Source organism: Cynocephalus volans, chromosome 2, assembly GCF_027409185.1.
Source record: "Cynocephalus volans isolate mCynVol1 chromosome 2, mCynVol1.pri, whole genome shotgun sequence".
NCBI lineage: Eukaryota > Metazoa > Chordata > Mammalia > Dermoptera > Cynocephalidae > Cynocephalus > Cynocephalus volans.
Window position 1 is genome coordinate 205,175,122 of NC_084461.1, and position 16,026 is coordinate 205,191,147.

Genomic DNA, 16,026 nt, shown 5'->3' on the forward strand with positions numbered 1-16,026 from the left:
GCATTTTTTCCATTACAGTGAGTATTATGATGCTAAGCTTTGTTAGAAGGTGATGGAGGAACAATGCAGGAGGAAGAGAGCATCTCTTCCCGGTTCTGGTGAGCTTTTTTTTTTTTTGCTCCTGCCACATGGTGGGTCAGTGATGCATATGTGTGGGGGTGGCTGGGGAGGTATCTGGAGGGGCTCTCAATGTAATCCCTCAGTGACCTTGCAGCCCTAAACTGGTGACCATCTTACCCCAGCCTTCCTGACACAGATATAGCACTCCAGACCTTATATCTGCAGTGGCATCCTAACTTCCAGGGTTCTTTCCTGTGGCCCTCCTGAAGCAAATACCACGTTCTCTGGGCCTTGCATCGCAGCAGCACTCCAACTCCTTCGGCATGCCTGCCCACCAGCCTTAGCTAATCAGTGTTCCTGAAGGTTGTTATTGTTTCTTGCTGGCCCAGCTCTGGCCTCTGCAACCCAGCCATCCAATGGGCTACAACCACACCTTATCCAGCAAAGTCTCAACTCCAACCTCGGGGAAGTGGCATTCCTCCCAAGTTTGTCCTTCCTCAGGTACTCTCCCTCAGCCCTAGTGTATCCTTCAGAATTCTCTTTACATTTATGGTTACTCCCCTATCACAGTTTAATACTTTATACTAAACTTCCCCTGTTTAAAATACTGTGTGGTTTCTGTCTCCTGATTGGGCCCCAACTGATAACATGATACTAATGTAAAAACCCCAAGAACTAAATCAGGCTGCTACTAAATACTCTAAACCCTTGTTCTTTGCACTAGTGTACCAGAAGACTTTCCACAAAATACATAAAAACCCAGCTTTAGGGGAATCAATATCTCAATTTTTAATGTCTAAAAGTGATACATCTGAGAAGTGTTCTGAACGCTCTTACAGGTTTCTCCATTCCCCAAAATTCTTTCTGAACAGCCCCTATCCATCCTGAATTTTACTTTGGCCCAATGAATCAAATCACTTATCTTGCTAAGCCCTCTTCAGTGATTAATGAAATCATTGAAAACCTGTATTGGACTTGTCTTTCCCCATTTTATACAAAGTTCCACTAAGAGAGAAGAGTAGCTTTAGAAATAGGGTATTTGGGGGCCTGGCTGATTAGCTCAGTTGGTTAGAGCATGGTGCTAATAACACCAAGGCCTAGGGCTGGATCTCTGTACTGGCCAGCCACCAAAAAGAAAAAACCAACAAGAAGCAAATAAAATAAATAGGGTTTTGGGGCTCATATTAGAATATTCTGATTTCAAATATCTGTGGAATGGGCTGTCTGAGTGACTTTGCCTCATTCACCCTGATTATCATCACATAATGCCTCTTTAAGAAAGAGACTTTAGAATGAGAACCTCAAAAACTAAAAAGAGCTTGTTCATGGATTTAATTGGACAAAATTTTTTTTTCAAGCTATTCTAAATTTTCATTAACAGTATGCCACTACTTAGAAGGAACAGTTCCATTTGCTAGTTGATTTAAAAATATGTATATATCTGAAATGTTTACTGGAACTATCAAATATTTGAAGATGAAATGTATAAAACCCACAGATAAAAATTTAAGTAATTTCTTTCAGTTAAAGTATAAACTTTTATCAAATCATATAATAAAATATTTAATTCAATTAGTCAATCCTTATTTCATTTTATAAAATGTTATAACTCCTATCCTTGTTCACAAAAACAAAAATTATACAATAAGCTGACATACCAATTGGTTTGTCACAATATACTTTTATCCTATATTAAATATGGGACCAATCATGAAATTTGTATAAATTAATGGGTTTATTTCGATTTTTTACATGATTCTTGATTGTTCTCAAGAGTCTAATAACAGAGTTTGATTAATGTAGCATACACATATATGGAAGCAATGTCATGTTTTCTATCATACTCCTCATCTTCATAATTTCTCAGTTTAGTTATATTATACTGCTCTATAATAAATTCAGTAGTGAGAAATAGCATTATCACGTTGTTTTAATAAAGTATTATTAAAGTGGGTAAATTAATTATATTACTTATACATGATTTTAATTTTGACTTTATGGCTTTTAGAAATCTACCTCACAAGATGTGTTCCATAATTTCTCAATGCTTTGTATCATTTTCCTAGAAGTACAAATTAACATTTACTTGAACTGGAAAACAGAAAAGTTAGGAAGTAAGAATAATTTGGTTTAGGGCCAGCCTGTGGCTCACTTGAGAGAGTGTGGTGCTGATAACACACCATAGGCCATGGGTTCGGATCTCTATATAGGGATGGCTGGTTAGATCACTTGGGAGAGCACAGTGCTGACAACACCAAGTCAAGGGTTAAGATCTCCTTAGTGGTCATCTTTGAAAAAAAAAAAAAATAATAATTTGGCTGATGGGCTTAAATAATAAATTGCCCTTGCCAATTAATTTATATGCCAAGAATTTTCCATAAATTGAATGTACTAAATTTGCACCTTTAAGATTTTTTTGACAAGGTACTCTGAAGTAATAAAAGCATTTTATCAAAAGATATCATAGGTTTAGACAAAGGTTTATTAAAAGTCTTATTTTTCTCAGCCTTCTTTCAGTATATTGGATTAAATAAGGTGCCTTTAAGTGAAAGAATAGCGTACATTATTAGGCATTTGACACTTACTGGACCTTTTTGGTGTCTTTCCCAGATACTGAGACAATAACTGCCTCCAATGCCTGGGTAACAGAACCTTTGCAATTCAGTGCTTTTTAATCCTTTGCTTTCATTAAATATGATGATGATAAGCCACTGTGTGATTTTTTGGCATATAACTTCAAAGAAGTTGGAAGAATTGAATGACTTTCCTATATTAAAACTTTCTACCCCAACTACTTATTTACATAAACAAGGTTTTTCAAACTTACAAATGCAAGACAGAATACAACTGATACTGAATCCTATTTCATTCTAGTATTAAATACTATTCAGTCTAGGATATCTAAAATATTTTTTAAGGATTTCTCTTGAAAAGACATATAATAGGGTGATCAATAAAATAACTGTAAGATAAAAATATAATATATTAAGATAAAAATTATGTGAAAAAAGTGGAATGTCAATCATGACCCCCATAATTAATGATTAACTACTGCATTTGTGTTGTGTGGAAGCACTTTAATAGATACAGTATAAATTTTTTTCTCGATTAGACTGTACAGCAATCCTAAGTGTTGGGGATTCTTATTCATATTTTACAGATAAGTTTCTAAAGCTCGGGAAAGTTAAATAACTGTTAGATTTTCATTTGCTGATGAGAAATGAAGAAGTGAAATCCATCACAGGAAAATATGAGTGTAAGTCTGGAGAGCTTTCAAAGAAAATTCAACTTGGGGCTGGCCGGTTAGCTCACTCGGTTAGAGCACGGTGCTGGTAACACCAAGGTAAAGAGTTTGGATCCCCTTACTGGCCCGCCACACACACACACACAAAAATTCAATTCATAACATTTAGATCCTTTTCTAGCTTAGTATATAGACTGTTAGGAGCTTGTGCTCTGGGGTTGGGTAAAACCCGTCACAGACAGAAACCATGTGTGCCAAGACTAACACTAGGACCTAAAACGGGTTTCTAAACCACTGAGCCTCAACATCCATACCTAAACATGGGGACGACAACAGTATTCACCTCCCAGCATTGTTGGAGAATGAACTGAGGTCCTGTACACAAAGTACATAATATGCAGCACAGTATCTGGCATAGTAAGCTCAATAAAAATTATTAAAAATACATTAAAATATCCTTGCACATAAATATCTAGCCACATTACCAATTAATCTTTAGGATAAATTCCTAGATGTATTATAAATGGCTCAGAGTATATGACCATTTAAAGGGTAATCATATTCTGCCAAACCATTTGCCAAAAAAGTGAACCTAGTTTGTATCAGAGAAGGAGCTCACCTTTTGGGTCGAGGAAGGCCCATAGGGGTAAGGTTAGGATCTGGCTTAGGAATGGTTTTTCGGATACGAATCTGTGAGACTTTCTTTGGCCTCTTCTCCAGCTCAGCCTATTTTTAAGGGTTAAGAAGAAAGATGGTCAAATTGCAAGATATTTTAAATATATAAAGTCCCTTTTCTTGACATTCAAGACATCGCTTCTTCAGTTTATAGATGATTCTAACAAGTAGTTTATGACAAAGCTCCCCCTCATGCTGTGTTTTCAGCAACTGCCTTCTCCATATTACTAAAATAGAATTGCACATTCAATTCTGGTATTGAGATTATCAATATGAAAGTCTGCAACTATGGGAGACAGCAGATGCTGCAGAATCAAAGAACACCATCATTCACTCATCTTCTTCAAAGGCACAAAGCAGCTCCTTGGTCCAATTCTCTAAATACTGTTAAGTGCTGTCACTAAGAAAAAAAGATTTGGAAAACAACGCAGTTTAAGAATTCCAGTGTATTTCTTTACCGGCCAAGCAAAACTCCTGGCTTACTACTCTCCAGTACTTAGTTGAAGCTAAAGGTGGTAAGTAAAGATGCTCAGGGGTCAGTCTATACCTATCATGTGATGTGAGTTGAAAATGGACATCTCCAATGCCACCAGCACCTGACCCCAACGGCACTTGACATTTACCTCTTTCTGTTCCTGGGGGCTGCTCTGTGGTCGGGGACATGCTGCTGTCACACCATCCAGCTCATCAAATCCAGGGACTTGGAACTCAGAGGCTGAAAGCAGGAGCTTGCTGACAGCTGATTCTGTTACCAAGCAAGACTTTGGTACCAAGGCAGGGAATGGAGGTTCTAACCTAGCATCATGGAGAGAAAGAAGAAAAATATGAGAGGGTTCACTTTCTACCTCTGGCACATTCAACTTAACATCCAGACTAAGCTGAAGACTTTTCTTCTTTCCAGGAATGACATCTCCAATCAACCTGTTTTTTAGTCATTTCCAGGCATAACCTTTATCTACAAGTGTTAAAAATTACAAGGATGTGGTCAATCCATCTTATTGTTGTGGAGCAGTTTCATAAAGAAAATGTAAAAAGAAGTAGACTTTTCAAGGGGAAGAAGATATTTGGTGAACTGAACAAATGAATAATGCTCAGATGAGATCAATCCTATCCAGGGACTGAAGTTGACTAAATGACAAGACATAAAATAGCCTAAGATAATAAGCTGGCTAGTGATTTCCACTTTTTTAAAAAAAGACAAATGGAATTGATCACACATTCCTAGTCACTACTCGTAATAGAATATATCTGAGTTGCAGAGATATTTATCTGAGAAATGTAGATATGGTTTAAAAGGGCAAGAGTTCAGGGTTGTGCCATGCCTGACCTATGCCATCTGTGCACACACACACATACATGCTCTCTTTCTCACACACATATACATCTCAAGACCTCGTGTGCCAGGCCCACTGGAGGCTTACCTCATCTGACTGCCATTGGTGTTATAAGTAGCTTCCATGCCTGGAAGAGGCACATATGGTAACATAGTGTGGCTGAAGTGAAGCAAATGTACAAAAGCAACAGGTTAGGGCAGTGAGACAACAGGAAAGGTTTGGAAGGCATTGCTGGTATTAGCACATGATAGTCTATTAGGAAGACAAGAAATGTCACCCAGAAAGATAAAAATTTCCCAACCACAAGAATTACACTTATGTGCCCAACACTGGAATGGAGGCAGGCTGACAAGATTATTTTCTAACTTACATAGAAAGAAGGTTGAGAAATAAAGAGGAGAATAAGAGGAAGGAGAGGAAGAATGACGTTGAGGCTTACACCTTCGAATCAAGTTATTAAACATGTATACTAAAGATTTTAAAAATAATTTAAAGATAACAATCTTGTCGGATGTAAACCAGGGTCAGACATGGTTACTACCTGGATGGGAGACTGCCTGGGAATATTGGGTGCTGAAGGCTTAAAAACTAACTAAATAATTAATTAAATATAAAAATATATTAATTATACCACTCAGCTCTGTATTAAGTCTATTAAAAAAAAAGCTGCTAGTTTTTCTATGACCTTACAAAAAATTAGGAACAAACCTATTATTCTCTTTAAGGCCAATTTGCACTTTAAATATGGCTATATACAAGAAAACTGTTAAGAGTTGATGCCTTTACAAATATAATTAAGCTTTTACTTTTATAGATGAAACAGTATTAACCACTTATAGGAACTAAGTGTGATGTTGGAAAGCTTTTTGTGCCTCTCAAAACCTGCATCAGTTTCTACTGAATTTAGAAGACAGACAGGTTTAATTAATAAGGCGTTTGTGTGATGGCCATACACCTCATCTCTTCTCAGAAGTAAGAGGAATTTGTTTAACAGCTAGGAAAAACAAAGATAATTCAGGTTTCTAGTATAGTGTTTAGTACCAACATAGGTTTCCCTGAGGAGTACCGATAAAAGGAAAGAGAGGCAGAGTAAAATAGTGGAAAAGGAGATGACCAAATCAGGAACCAGGAGCTTGAAATCCCAACCAGCTGAGTGATCTGGGTTAGAAAAAAACCTTCATGTACCTCAGTCTCAGCTTCTATAAAAAGGCAAAAGAGATGCCTGTCCAGGCTATATTATGGAGTGCTGGAGAATGAAGTTCAAATGCGAAAAATCCTACAGAAACATAAGTTAACTTAACCTTTGTTAAGTATTATTTTCTGGGGCTACCCAATTTATCTTGCTGGAAACATTTCTAAGTGTGTTTAGACAAATAGCAAACTTCTAAACTCTAAGCCCAGGCACATGATGTTAAGGCACTTTTAGAGCCAACAAGAAGAAAAAGTCCCTACAAACACCACACCTCCACCTTACACTTGAATTAAAATAAAATAAAATAAAAGGCTACACATAGGAAGTAAGGGAGAGAGAGAAAATATTCCATACTAGAAAACAGAAGAGTCAGGTGGGAAAGAGTTCTGGAAAAGGAAAAACAGCCAAAGTTTCACACCTTCCCAGGGTGAAATAACTAACCTGTACACTAACTTGGGAATAAACAGTTTAAAGAAGGCAACACAACATAAAGCTGTGTGCCATGGACATATATAGCAGGAAGCAATTATGAGATTTTGGAGGTATACCAACAAACTAGACAATAAAAGCAATATACCATAATTTAAAATAACTTGATTCATTCTAACATATTTTTATGGCTGCACTATAAGAACTGAATATTTTTGTATTACTATAGGACAAGCATTTATAATAGTAACTCATCTTTCAATTTCAATCAGTCATGTTTGAGTTCTGGGGTGTTTTTCCAAAACCGTTTTATATGCTTAGTTTTCTGCTAAGATGCTCAAGGAACTACATAATACGCACCAGCAGCTTTTTAATGACATGAATGATTCTGCATAAGAGACTTCCCATATACAAAGAACAAGGCCTCTGCCAGACTATTTGGAATATTAAGGCTTTTTTTGCTGCTGCTGCTGTTTAATTTTTTGACTATAGCAATGGTAAAGGGCTAATTAAAAAATTTTAAAGTTTCTGTTTATCCAAAGAATTACAAACAGGAGGATTTATCTACTATATCTAAAGCAGCTCTTTAGGGATTCTTAAGATGGGTAGTTTAACTTTCAAATTCTTTTCCTTCTCTAATTTTCAATTAGAAGGTATGATGTATAGATGAAATTTTTTTCAACTATTCTCAGGGATCAAACCACAAGAACTCCTTCCCAGTTAACCTTAAAATCTATAAATCCTAAAACTATTGTATGTAAATGCCAATTTTTGAAGCCTCTACACTGCAGAAAGAAATGCAAAGGATCATAAACTAGGTTTGGTGATACCTACATAATTCATTCATTTACTAAAAAAGTATTTATCCTGTGTCCTTTACACACCAAACACTGAGTTAGGTGTTGGCTGCATGATGCTTTATGAACAAGATAGAGTTACAGACGTTATTTGTCACTATTTATAGGCTTACACTTGTAATGGGCATTTGTTTGCAGGATGAAGGCAAAAGGAGAAAAAAAGACTCAAAAGATTTGATGTTTTGAAGAATGAAATGGACAGAAAAAGAGACTGAATGGTACAAAACACAGGAGTAGATATTGCAGGAAAATTAGGGGGGTCTACACTTAAGAACTACTGTTACATTTTCTCAGCAGATTTGGCAAGGACAGAAAATGCAGATACAAAGAAGACGCCAAATAGCCTTGCATGTTCATAGTGCCCCTGCTCCTCACCCCACTGACAGGAAACAATCATGGGACATGTGCAAAGAACAGAGGACATTTTTTACCTGCTTGTTGTACCCAGACTTGGCTGCCGCTTGCTGTGAGTGGAATGAAGAGCAGAAATTTCAAAGGAGCCGGCAGAAGGCCCATGCTGGCTCCAAATGGACAGCACTCTGCCCACCGAGTAGGGCAGAGAACAGAAGACCTTGTCTGCTATGGAGGCTGGAGACCTTAATCCTTTCAAGCCCTGTGTAAACTGGGCCATGAAGAGCCTCTGCATGGTAGGCATGTGACTGGAGAAGCTCCGTTTTTTTGTCCAGATTCGGTAACATCCTGGGGAACAAAGTGCTAGAAGTGTGTGAAGGCCAAGGACAGAGCAGTCTGCTCTAGTCTGGACTATGGTAGTGCTTCCATAGTCCTGGAGAGGAGCTGGAGGCTGTGGAGGAGCCTGAGTGTGTGCCTGACTATGGAGGCTAGAGTCTTCCCTGAATGTGGTCATCCCAGGGTAACTGTGGGACAAGAAGAAAGAAAAGGTCCACTTGGGAGGTCGAGATGGGCATTCGGGGGCTTCTCCTAAGGCAAGCCTTGCTGGAGCACAGTGCTCAGGAAAAGTCTTTGAGGACTCAGTCATGCAATCTGAGTCTGGTTTCACGTGAAAGGATACTGGGAAGATTTCAGAGCCAAAGAGCAGTGATGGTGTTTTGTTGTTCAGATCTATGCAGGTCATTTTGATGGCTTCAAGAGAATAAAGTGCCAAGGGCTTACTGTTAGGCGTCTTATCCCATCCACTAGCTGCTAAATATGGATTCAGCTGCATTGTATTGTATGAAAATCCATCCAGGAGCCTTTTATATCTGAAGCGCTTACAGCTGTTAGCCACTGGAAGAAGTTCAGAGGAACACCGCCGATATCGGAATTTCTGTATCTTTGTGGCTGGGGCCAGTTTGGAGGCAAGGATGGACAGCTTGTTTAATAAGGCTGATTCTTTGGTAGGCTTCCGAAAATTTAGGCTCCTCAAGAGATGGCATGGAGCAGCCTTCTGCTTTGGTATGTGGCTAATCAAGCTCCTGGTAGGTACTGTTTCGGGTTCCAATCGAGTGGGTACAGGCACAGCACATGAACTAAGAAGTCTGTGTGCTTTTGTGGGGATGGGATCAGAGGAACTTTTTAAAAAGGCAGAACTTCTGATTTCACTTATTTTTCTCCCCACACTAACTTGTTCCTGACAGGAAACTTTCTTACATGTTCGATGGGGCTGCTGCTTCAAGGGAAGCATTCCTTTCTGACGTGAAGTGTTCACAAAGGCACCACAGATTTGATCATACCCAGCAGCATTGGGATCTTGCACTTTCCAGGGGGCCCCAGGAAGGCAAGGACCTGTGCAAAACTCAATGTCTTTCTTTAGTGGATGACATAAGCTTTCCTCCTTTGGGTTTTTCAACTTTTGAAACTGTGTGGCTATGTTGCCTCTGGCCAGCTTTGCTAGGATAATTTCTTTCATTATGGTGGACTCATCTTTGTCAAGCTTAGGTTGGTTCTTATTTTGTGCCTCACCTGACAACAACATATTAGATGATGTGCATTGTTCCAATGTTGTATGTGCTTCTTGTTGATGTATATATTCCTCTTCCTTCTTCATCATATAGTTCAAAACCTTCTGGCTTTGTTGTTTTTCACCATCATCAAGCATCCTCTCAAAGTTAAAGTGGGCCTGAGAAATTTTGCTCACATTATCACCATCACCATCTTCTCTGGTAATCATCTTCTCAGATTCCTCTCCAACAGTTAAATGACCCAATGGTCTCCTCTGATGTTCTTCAGTTTCTCCTCCTTTCACTTCAGTTTCTGTTTCCATTGTCAAAGGCAAATGTCTATCAGTGGAATTCTCATGAGTGTGACAAGCTTTGCAAGCATTCTTTTTCACGCTGATGTATATGCCATCTCTTCCACTAGAATTATTCATATCCCTTGGTACTCCTTCCTTCATCTCAGGCAGGACTGTATAGTCCTTTACTTTCTCACAACGCATGTCATCATCTTTTGGCTTAAAAATATTTTTCAGGTCAGTTTCTTCACTATTAATATTAGTTTCTGAATTTTCTTGAGCAGACAGACACAAAGGCATTATCCCAGTGGATTCTGGGGTCCCTATGAGAACAGAATTCTCATCTTGGCATCTAGAAGACATCAAATCTTTTGAAGAAATTACAAAGGTATCTTCCTTGCCAAACTCAGAATTTATTTCTAGTCTTGATCCTTCAGTCATTCTTTGTGTTTCTCTCAAAGATGCTCCTTTATCTCGCTGTGCATGAAAAATATAATTTAAAGACACATTTACTCTATCCAATATTCTTATATTTGGCTCATGATCTGCAAAAGACTCCATCTCATGGCCACAAGAGTCTGGACACTCTTCCATTTCACAGTCTTTTAAAGATCTGCATACTTTCTCTCTACATGATTTTTTTATTTCAAGAGATTCCATTGTAGAAGCAGCAGCATCTGGGAAATCTGAGGCCTGGTCAGTCGTGCCTATAAATGCAGCACCTGGTTCTCCTTTCTGAGACAAGGTACTCCTTGAGGTTTCTTGGAATACCAGTCTATCTTGCCTTGCACTCCTATCAAGTGTACTAGATGCTTTCATGTTCAGCACACTTTCTAAAGGCTTATTACTACAGTCTGGGTAAATGATGTCTACCATATTGTCTGTGGATTCTTCACAATCAGAAATACTTTCCAAGGCTCCTTTCAAATTGTCTTTCTTTGTGCTACCAGAAGACAGTCGATTATTACTGCCTGAACTGACGAGCAGATCCTTTTGGTTGTGGCTTGCCTCTCTGTTAGGCTCTGTGATGGTCTCTCTCTGGTCATTACCTAGTGTATCCTTAGCTGGTTTATCTTCATTTCTGCATTCAACTGGTCTGTTTTGGTTACTCTGGCAGTCAAGGACTTCATCTGCCTTCTGATCAAGAGTTTCAACTGCGCGGTTCATGTTTTTAAAAGTGGAGAACATAACAGTAACAGACTGGTCCAAAAACTTTTCAGGACGTGGAATGTTTGCAGATTGGCTTAGTTTTTGTATAGCACAATCACAGATATTATACATACAAAATACAGTCTCTCTGGGTATATACTGTTCCTTTCCTTTTAGCCCTTCCTCATTGGGTTTGATGTGACGGGTTGTGTGAATAGTTTTGTTTGAAGCTCCACTATTTAACACACCTGCTGTCATTTCGTTTCTGACCATATCTCCTTGAAGGCTGCCTTTAGTTTCTTTCCCATCAAGTCCACTTTCCTCTGATGTACAATTCACTTTATGGGTGCTACTTTCCACAGAGTCTTCTGTTCTTTGGGAGTGGTGAGCACTGTGCTGAAATGCATTTTCACATTCTATTATCAAAGAGTTATCATCTTTCAAAATGATTTTGCTGGACTCAAAAGCAACACAAGCGGAACACTTATTCTCTTCAGGTACATTTTTTCTTACACAATGACAGTTAGAGATATCCTGAGACTGAACATTTTGACATTCTATTACAGAGACCTCTTGAGGAAAGCCAGCTGCTTCTTTCTTACTTGAGAGAAGCCTGGAATGTAGACCTTCTCTTCTTGAATCAGCTATTTCTTTTTTTCTTTTTAGGCTTCCTGGTTTGATGTTTAAGGTGGGACTGCTTGAAGAGGCACCACAGGTTTTGTCACCTGGTGGAGAGATGGCTTTCATTTCTGCCTTAATGGGAATGGTTTGGGTATCAGCAATGACATCTGCTCCATCCTCTAACAGAGGGTTATGACTCTGTTGGGCATTTTCACTTGTTGCTAAAGATATCTCTTTGTTCATATTTAGTATGGAGTCAGTTGGCAATTTTGCATGGTCTCGAGAATTAAGGGACACTTGATTTAAAACACATTCACTTCCTACTTTGTTTACAACCAGTTCATTGGTACAAGAAAGTTCATTCATCTCACAGGCAGTATTCTGTTCATCTAAACATAGAATATCATCTTGTAAGATTTGTACAGCTTTTTCTGACTCAGTTCTGCAATCGAATTCTGGGGATGGTGGTAACTGAGCATTATCTTTCTTGGGTTTTGATACCTCATTTACAGGACTGAGCTGATCCTTGGGCATTAAACTCACAAGGGATTTTCTTTCAAACAAAAAATCATTACATGATGCTTCATTTAACTGGGTATTGCCTTCCAGATTTCTCTGGATGCTGACTAAGGAGTTAGAGTCTCTACTATAAATCTTTTCACCTAACATATTGGGCTCTATAGAGGTTATTTGCTCTGGTTCTTCAATCTGCATCAAGGAGGAACAATTGCTTTCTTCAGAGTGTCCATCTGAATGGCTCATATTAGTAAAAGTTTCTCTAAGGTCCTCAGGGTTTGTCAAGTTACCTTGAATGCCTAACGTGATTTTCAAATCTTTCTTTTTAAACATTACTTCTGTGGCTTCAGTAAAAGAATCAGGCATTAAAGAACTAGAACTCTCTGTACGGATCCCGCCTTGAATGCAATGGTTATTGTGGATGTTTTCTTTTGGGGAATTAACAGTCTCTTTTTCACCAGAACAATGTCCATTAGCATCCATTTCTGCTTGCCTGGCATTAATAAGAAAGAGTTCCTCTCTTTCATTGCTGGGATTCAAAAGCTGGTCTTCATTTTCTTCTGTAGAAGCCAAGTTTTTGCTTTGATCATTCCCATCAAAATAGGAATTGTCTGTCTTTTCAGCAGATCCCTTCAGCAAGCCATCACCTTCAAAACCACATTTTTCTAAGGATATTGTTCTGGATTCTGGACCAGGCAAACATGATGTGAAATATGAAACTTCAGAATTTTCTTCCAAGGGTTTTACAGCAACTACATTTCCTGTTGCTGTGGGACTATGTGCAGAACTATGCTTTTCATTATGGTGGCCAAGAACCTGTTGGTGATTGTCATCTGCTTCACAGACAAGGTCTAATTTACACAACTCTTCCTTCCCATTGTCCATTTTGGAAATGGCACTGTTCCCTGGTAATAATGACAACCAAGAAGGATAAGTTTTTATTTCTTCACATTCTTTTTCTTTAGGAGTTGCTTCTGTTAATCCAGGGTCCACAAAGGTTATAGGCTCTAGGGAAACTAACGTGCTGGTTTCTGAAACCTCACCACTGGTCATGAATTTGTCTACTTCTGGGCATTCGCTGCACCCAGGTGAGAGACCTTTACTCACATTGCCATTCTTTTGTCCTTCATTATTATCCATCTTAGTCCCATTGACCTTCATACCTTGTACTTCTTCCATGGATTTTAGCAGAGTTTCAGTTGTAATCTGTACATTTCCTTTTGCAAAAGAGAAAAAAAATCCAATCAATATGCAATCATAAAAAAAAATAATTTGCTCTACCTTCATAAATTTTATCATGCAACCAATGGCAATAACAAAAAAGACTGAACTCAGGGCTGGCTGGTTAGCTAAGTTGGTTAGAGCATGGTGTTGATAAATACCAAGGTCAAGGGTATGGATCCCAGTACAGGCCAGCTGCTCAAAAAAAAAAAAAAAAAAAAGACCCAACTCAGAAAGAGAGAATTGGAAAGTCTGTACTATAACATTGGTTTGGCTCTTCTCTCCAAAACATGAAAGAGGGGCCAAACTGTACCTGGTAGAACCAAGTAACTTTGAACAAATGCCTTTTTCTAAATGTTACTTAGCATTCATAGATCAATGATGGACAACTGTATACAATGTGGAGACAATATACTTAATACAGAGTCTTAAGAAGCTTCCATTTTAAAACATTAATAGAGTAGACTCACAATACAACAACTTACATTATTAGATGACCATCTTCTTATTACTTGAACTCAGGTAAGTCACAGATAAAACTACTCTTTGAAAAAGAACAATTATACATAAAATATTATTAAAAGAGAGATTCATCTGTAAGTTGAATATTACTCTTGAACCCAATTACCTACAATAACTGCCTTTCTACAAGATTGAGCTGATAGTTATTGAAGTTCAGTGACAGGTACATGGGGGTTTAGTATACTCTTTCCACTACCGAATAAGTTTGAAAATTTCCATTACGAAACATTAAAAAACAAATAAAAAACCTTTCTAAGCAGAACGTAAATGCAATTCATAAAGGAGTTTTACTGTATAGTGTTTCTCTGAAATCCTCAGTATAAGATACAGTATAAAGAAGTTCCCCAAACCATTAATGTACACACATATTTTTTCCCTCCTCCTCTTTTAGAAAACAAACCCAAACCTATACACATGCACGTGTGTGTATGCATGTATATAATAGAATACCTGCACTAAATAGATAAAGCAAAATGCAAATCAATTTAAAGATCTAATTACCACAAGAATATAAACTCATGAGGGTAAGGATCTTGTTTGTTTTGTTCTCTTCTCTTCTCTATTGTCCACCATAATGCCTGGTACATAACAGCTCTCAATAAATATTTGCAGAATTACTGAATGAATACAGGTAGGTCAAATCAACAAATGATATTAATAGTGAGTTTCAAGGGCTTCCCTCTCCATTTCTCAAGAGGGACTAAGAGCAGCAATTACTAAGAAAAAGAGTGGTGACTCTGAAGCCAGGCCAGCTGGACTTGAATCTTGGCTCTGTGATGATGCTTACCTCTCTGAGTCTCAGTTTCCTCCTTTGTAAAAAGTGGGGGAAGTACACTTACCTTGGTGCTATACTGACGATTAAATTAAATAATAAATGTAAAACACCACCTGATACAGTGTCTGCCATATAAAGGAAAGGTGCTTTTCCTTTACTCTGCTTTGATTGTTTATTTTACTGGACCTGAGAATAGTTAAAATGATAACAACTAGGCTAGGAATAGCATTTAAAAACATTTGGACTCAGCAAATATGGATAAATGTATACTGGATTCCACAAGTTTGCAGTGATCTGACATGTGATAAAAGGCAGCCTCGAAATCCTAATTCCTCACACAATATTTAACATTGTGAAACTAGCCTACTTACCATATCACAGCTATCCTATTCATGAATTTCTAAGCATGAATACTCCAAATAGTCTTATTATATCTCTCTAGTGGATACTATAGCATTCATTAAACCATCTGGTATATTCTGGACCTTCTCTCTGTTCTAGCACTATCCTTGCTGTATCCCTTCTTATATCTGCTCAGGAAACTTGTAAAACTCTTCATCCATCCCCAAACCGTTTACTGTGGGTTTACTCTGTGCAAGATACTTAAGGCAAGACTCTCCCTGAGAGCCCCTAGCTGCTGGAAGAATGCCAGTTCCCTACTCAGTCAAGAGTCTTAGGAGAAGGTGGAGGAGAAGCCACCTCCCATGGCGTAGCAGCAGGTTGTGGGGGAAGAAAGGTTGTGTACAGTTGGAAAGCAAAATGATACTCTACCCATTCCTTTGACTTATTTTTAATCACATTTTGAAATTTCAGAGAATGTTAAAAGAGAGTTTGAAGTTATTTTATTTTTATTAGAAAGTTTTCTAAAGGCTTTGGAACACTGACCTGGTCGTTTTATGTAATATGGGGAAAAAAATTGTACATACCGCACAAGATTATTGTAATGATTAGATGAATTAATACATGTAAAGCTCTTTGAAGTGCCAGACAGCATCCATGCTCTCAGTTAGTACTAGCCACTCTTATTACTCCTTTGGGGCCCCACTCCCTTGCACAAAATCTCTATCAAAACCTCTATAATACCGCTTCTCAATTATTTTTTAATATATCACAGCTGTATCAGGATCACAGAAACTGGATCTTGATGATTGTTGGGGACTCAGTACCTGACAATGATCGTGGCACATGGTAGGCACATTATAAATGTTGGCTGAATGAAGAATTAGAAGATTAGGGAAGT

The 16,026-nt window shown here is 38.1% G+C and overlaps 1 protein-coding gene across 4 annotated transcripts in view; it reads right to left on the bottom strand.

Annotated features, from left to right (window-relative positions):
- The window catches only part of PRR14L (proline rich 14 like), a 55,662-nt gene that overhangs the window by 12,647 nt on the left and 26,989 nt on the right, over positions 1 to 16,026 (bottom strand). For all 4 annotated transcript variants that reach the window (XM_063087278.1, XM_063087276.1, XM_063087277.1 and 1 more), the window contains exons 5-7: positions 8,223 to 13,485; positions 4,603 to 4,774; positions 3,924 to 4,030 (exon numbers count right to left, since the gene is read on the bottom strand). In XM_063087278.1, coding sequence (XP_062943348.1) covers positions 3,924 to 4,030; positions 4,603 to 4,774; positions 8,223 to 13,485 — 5,542 coding nt within the window. The remainder of the gene's footprint in view (positions 1 to 3,923; positions 4,031 to 4,602; positions 4,775 to 8,222; positions 13,486 to 16,026) is intronic.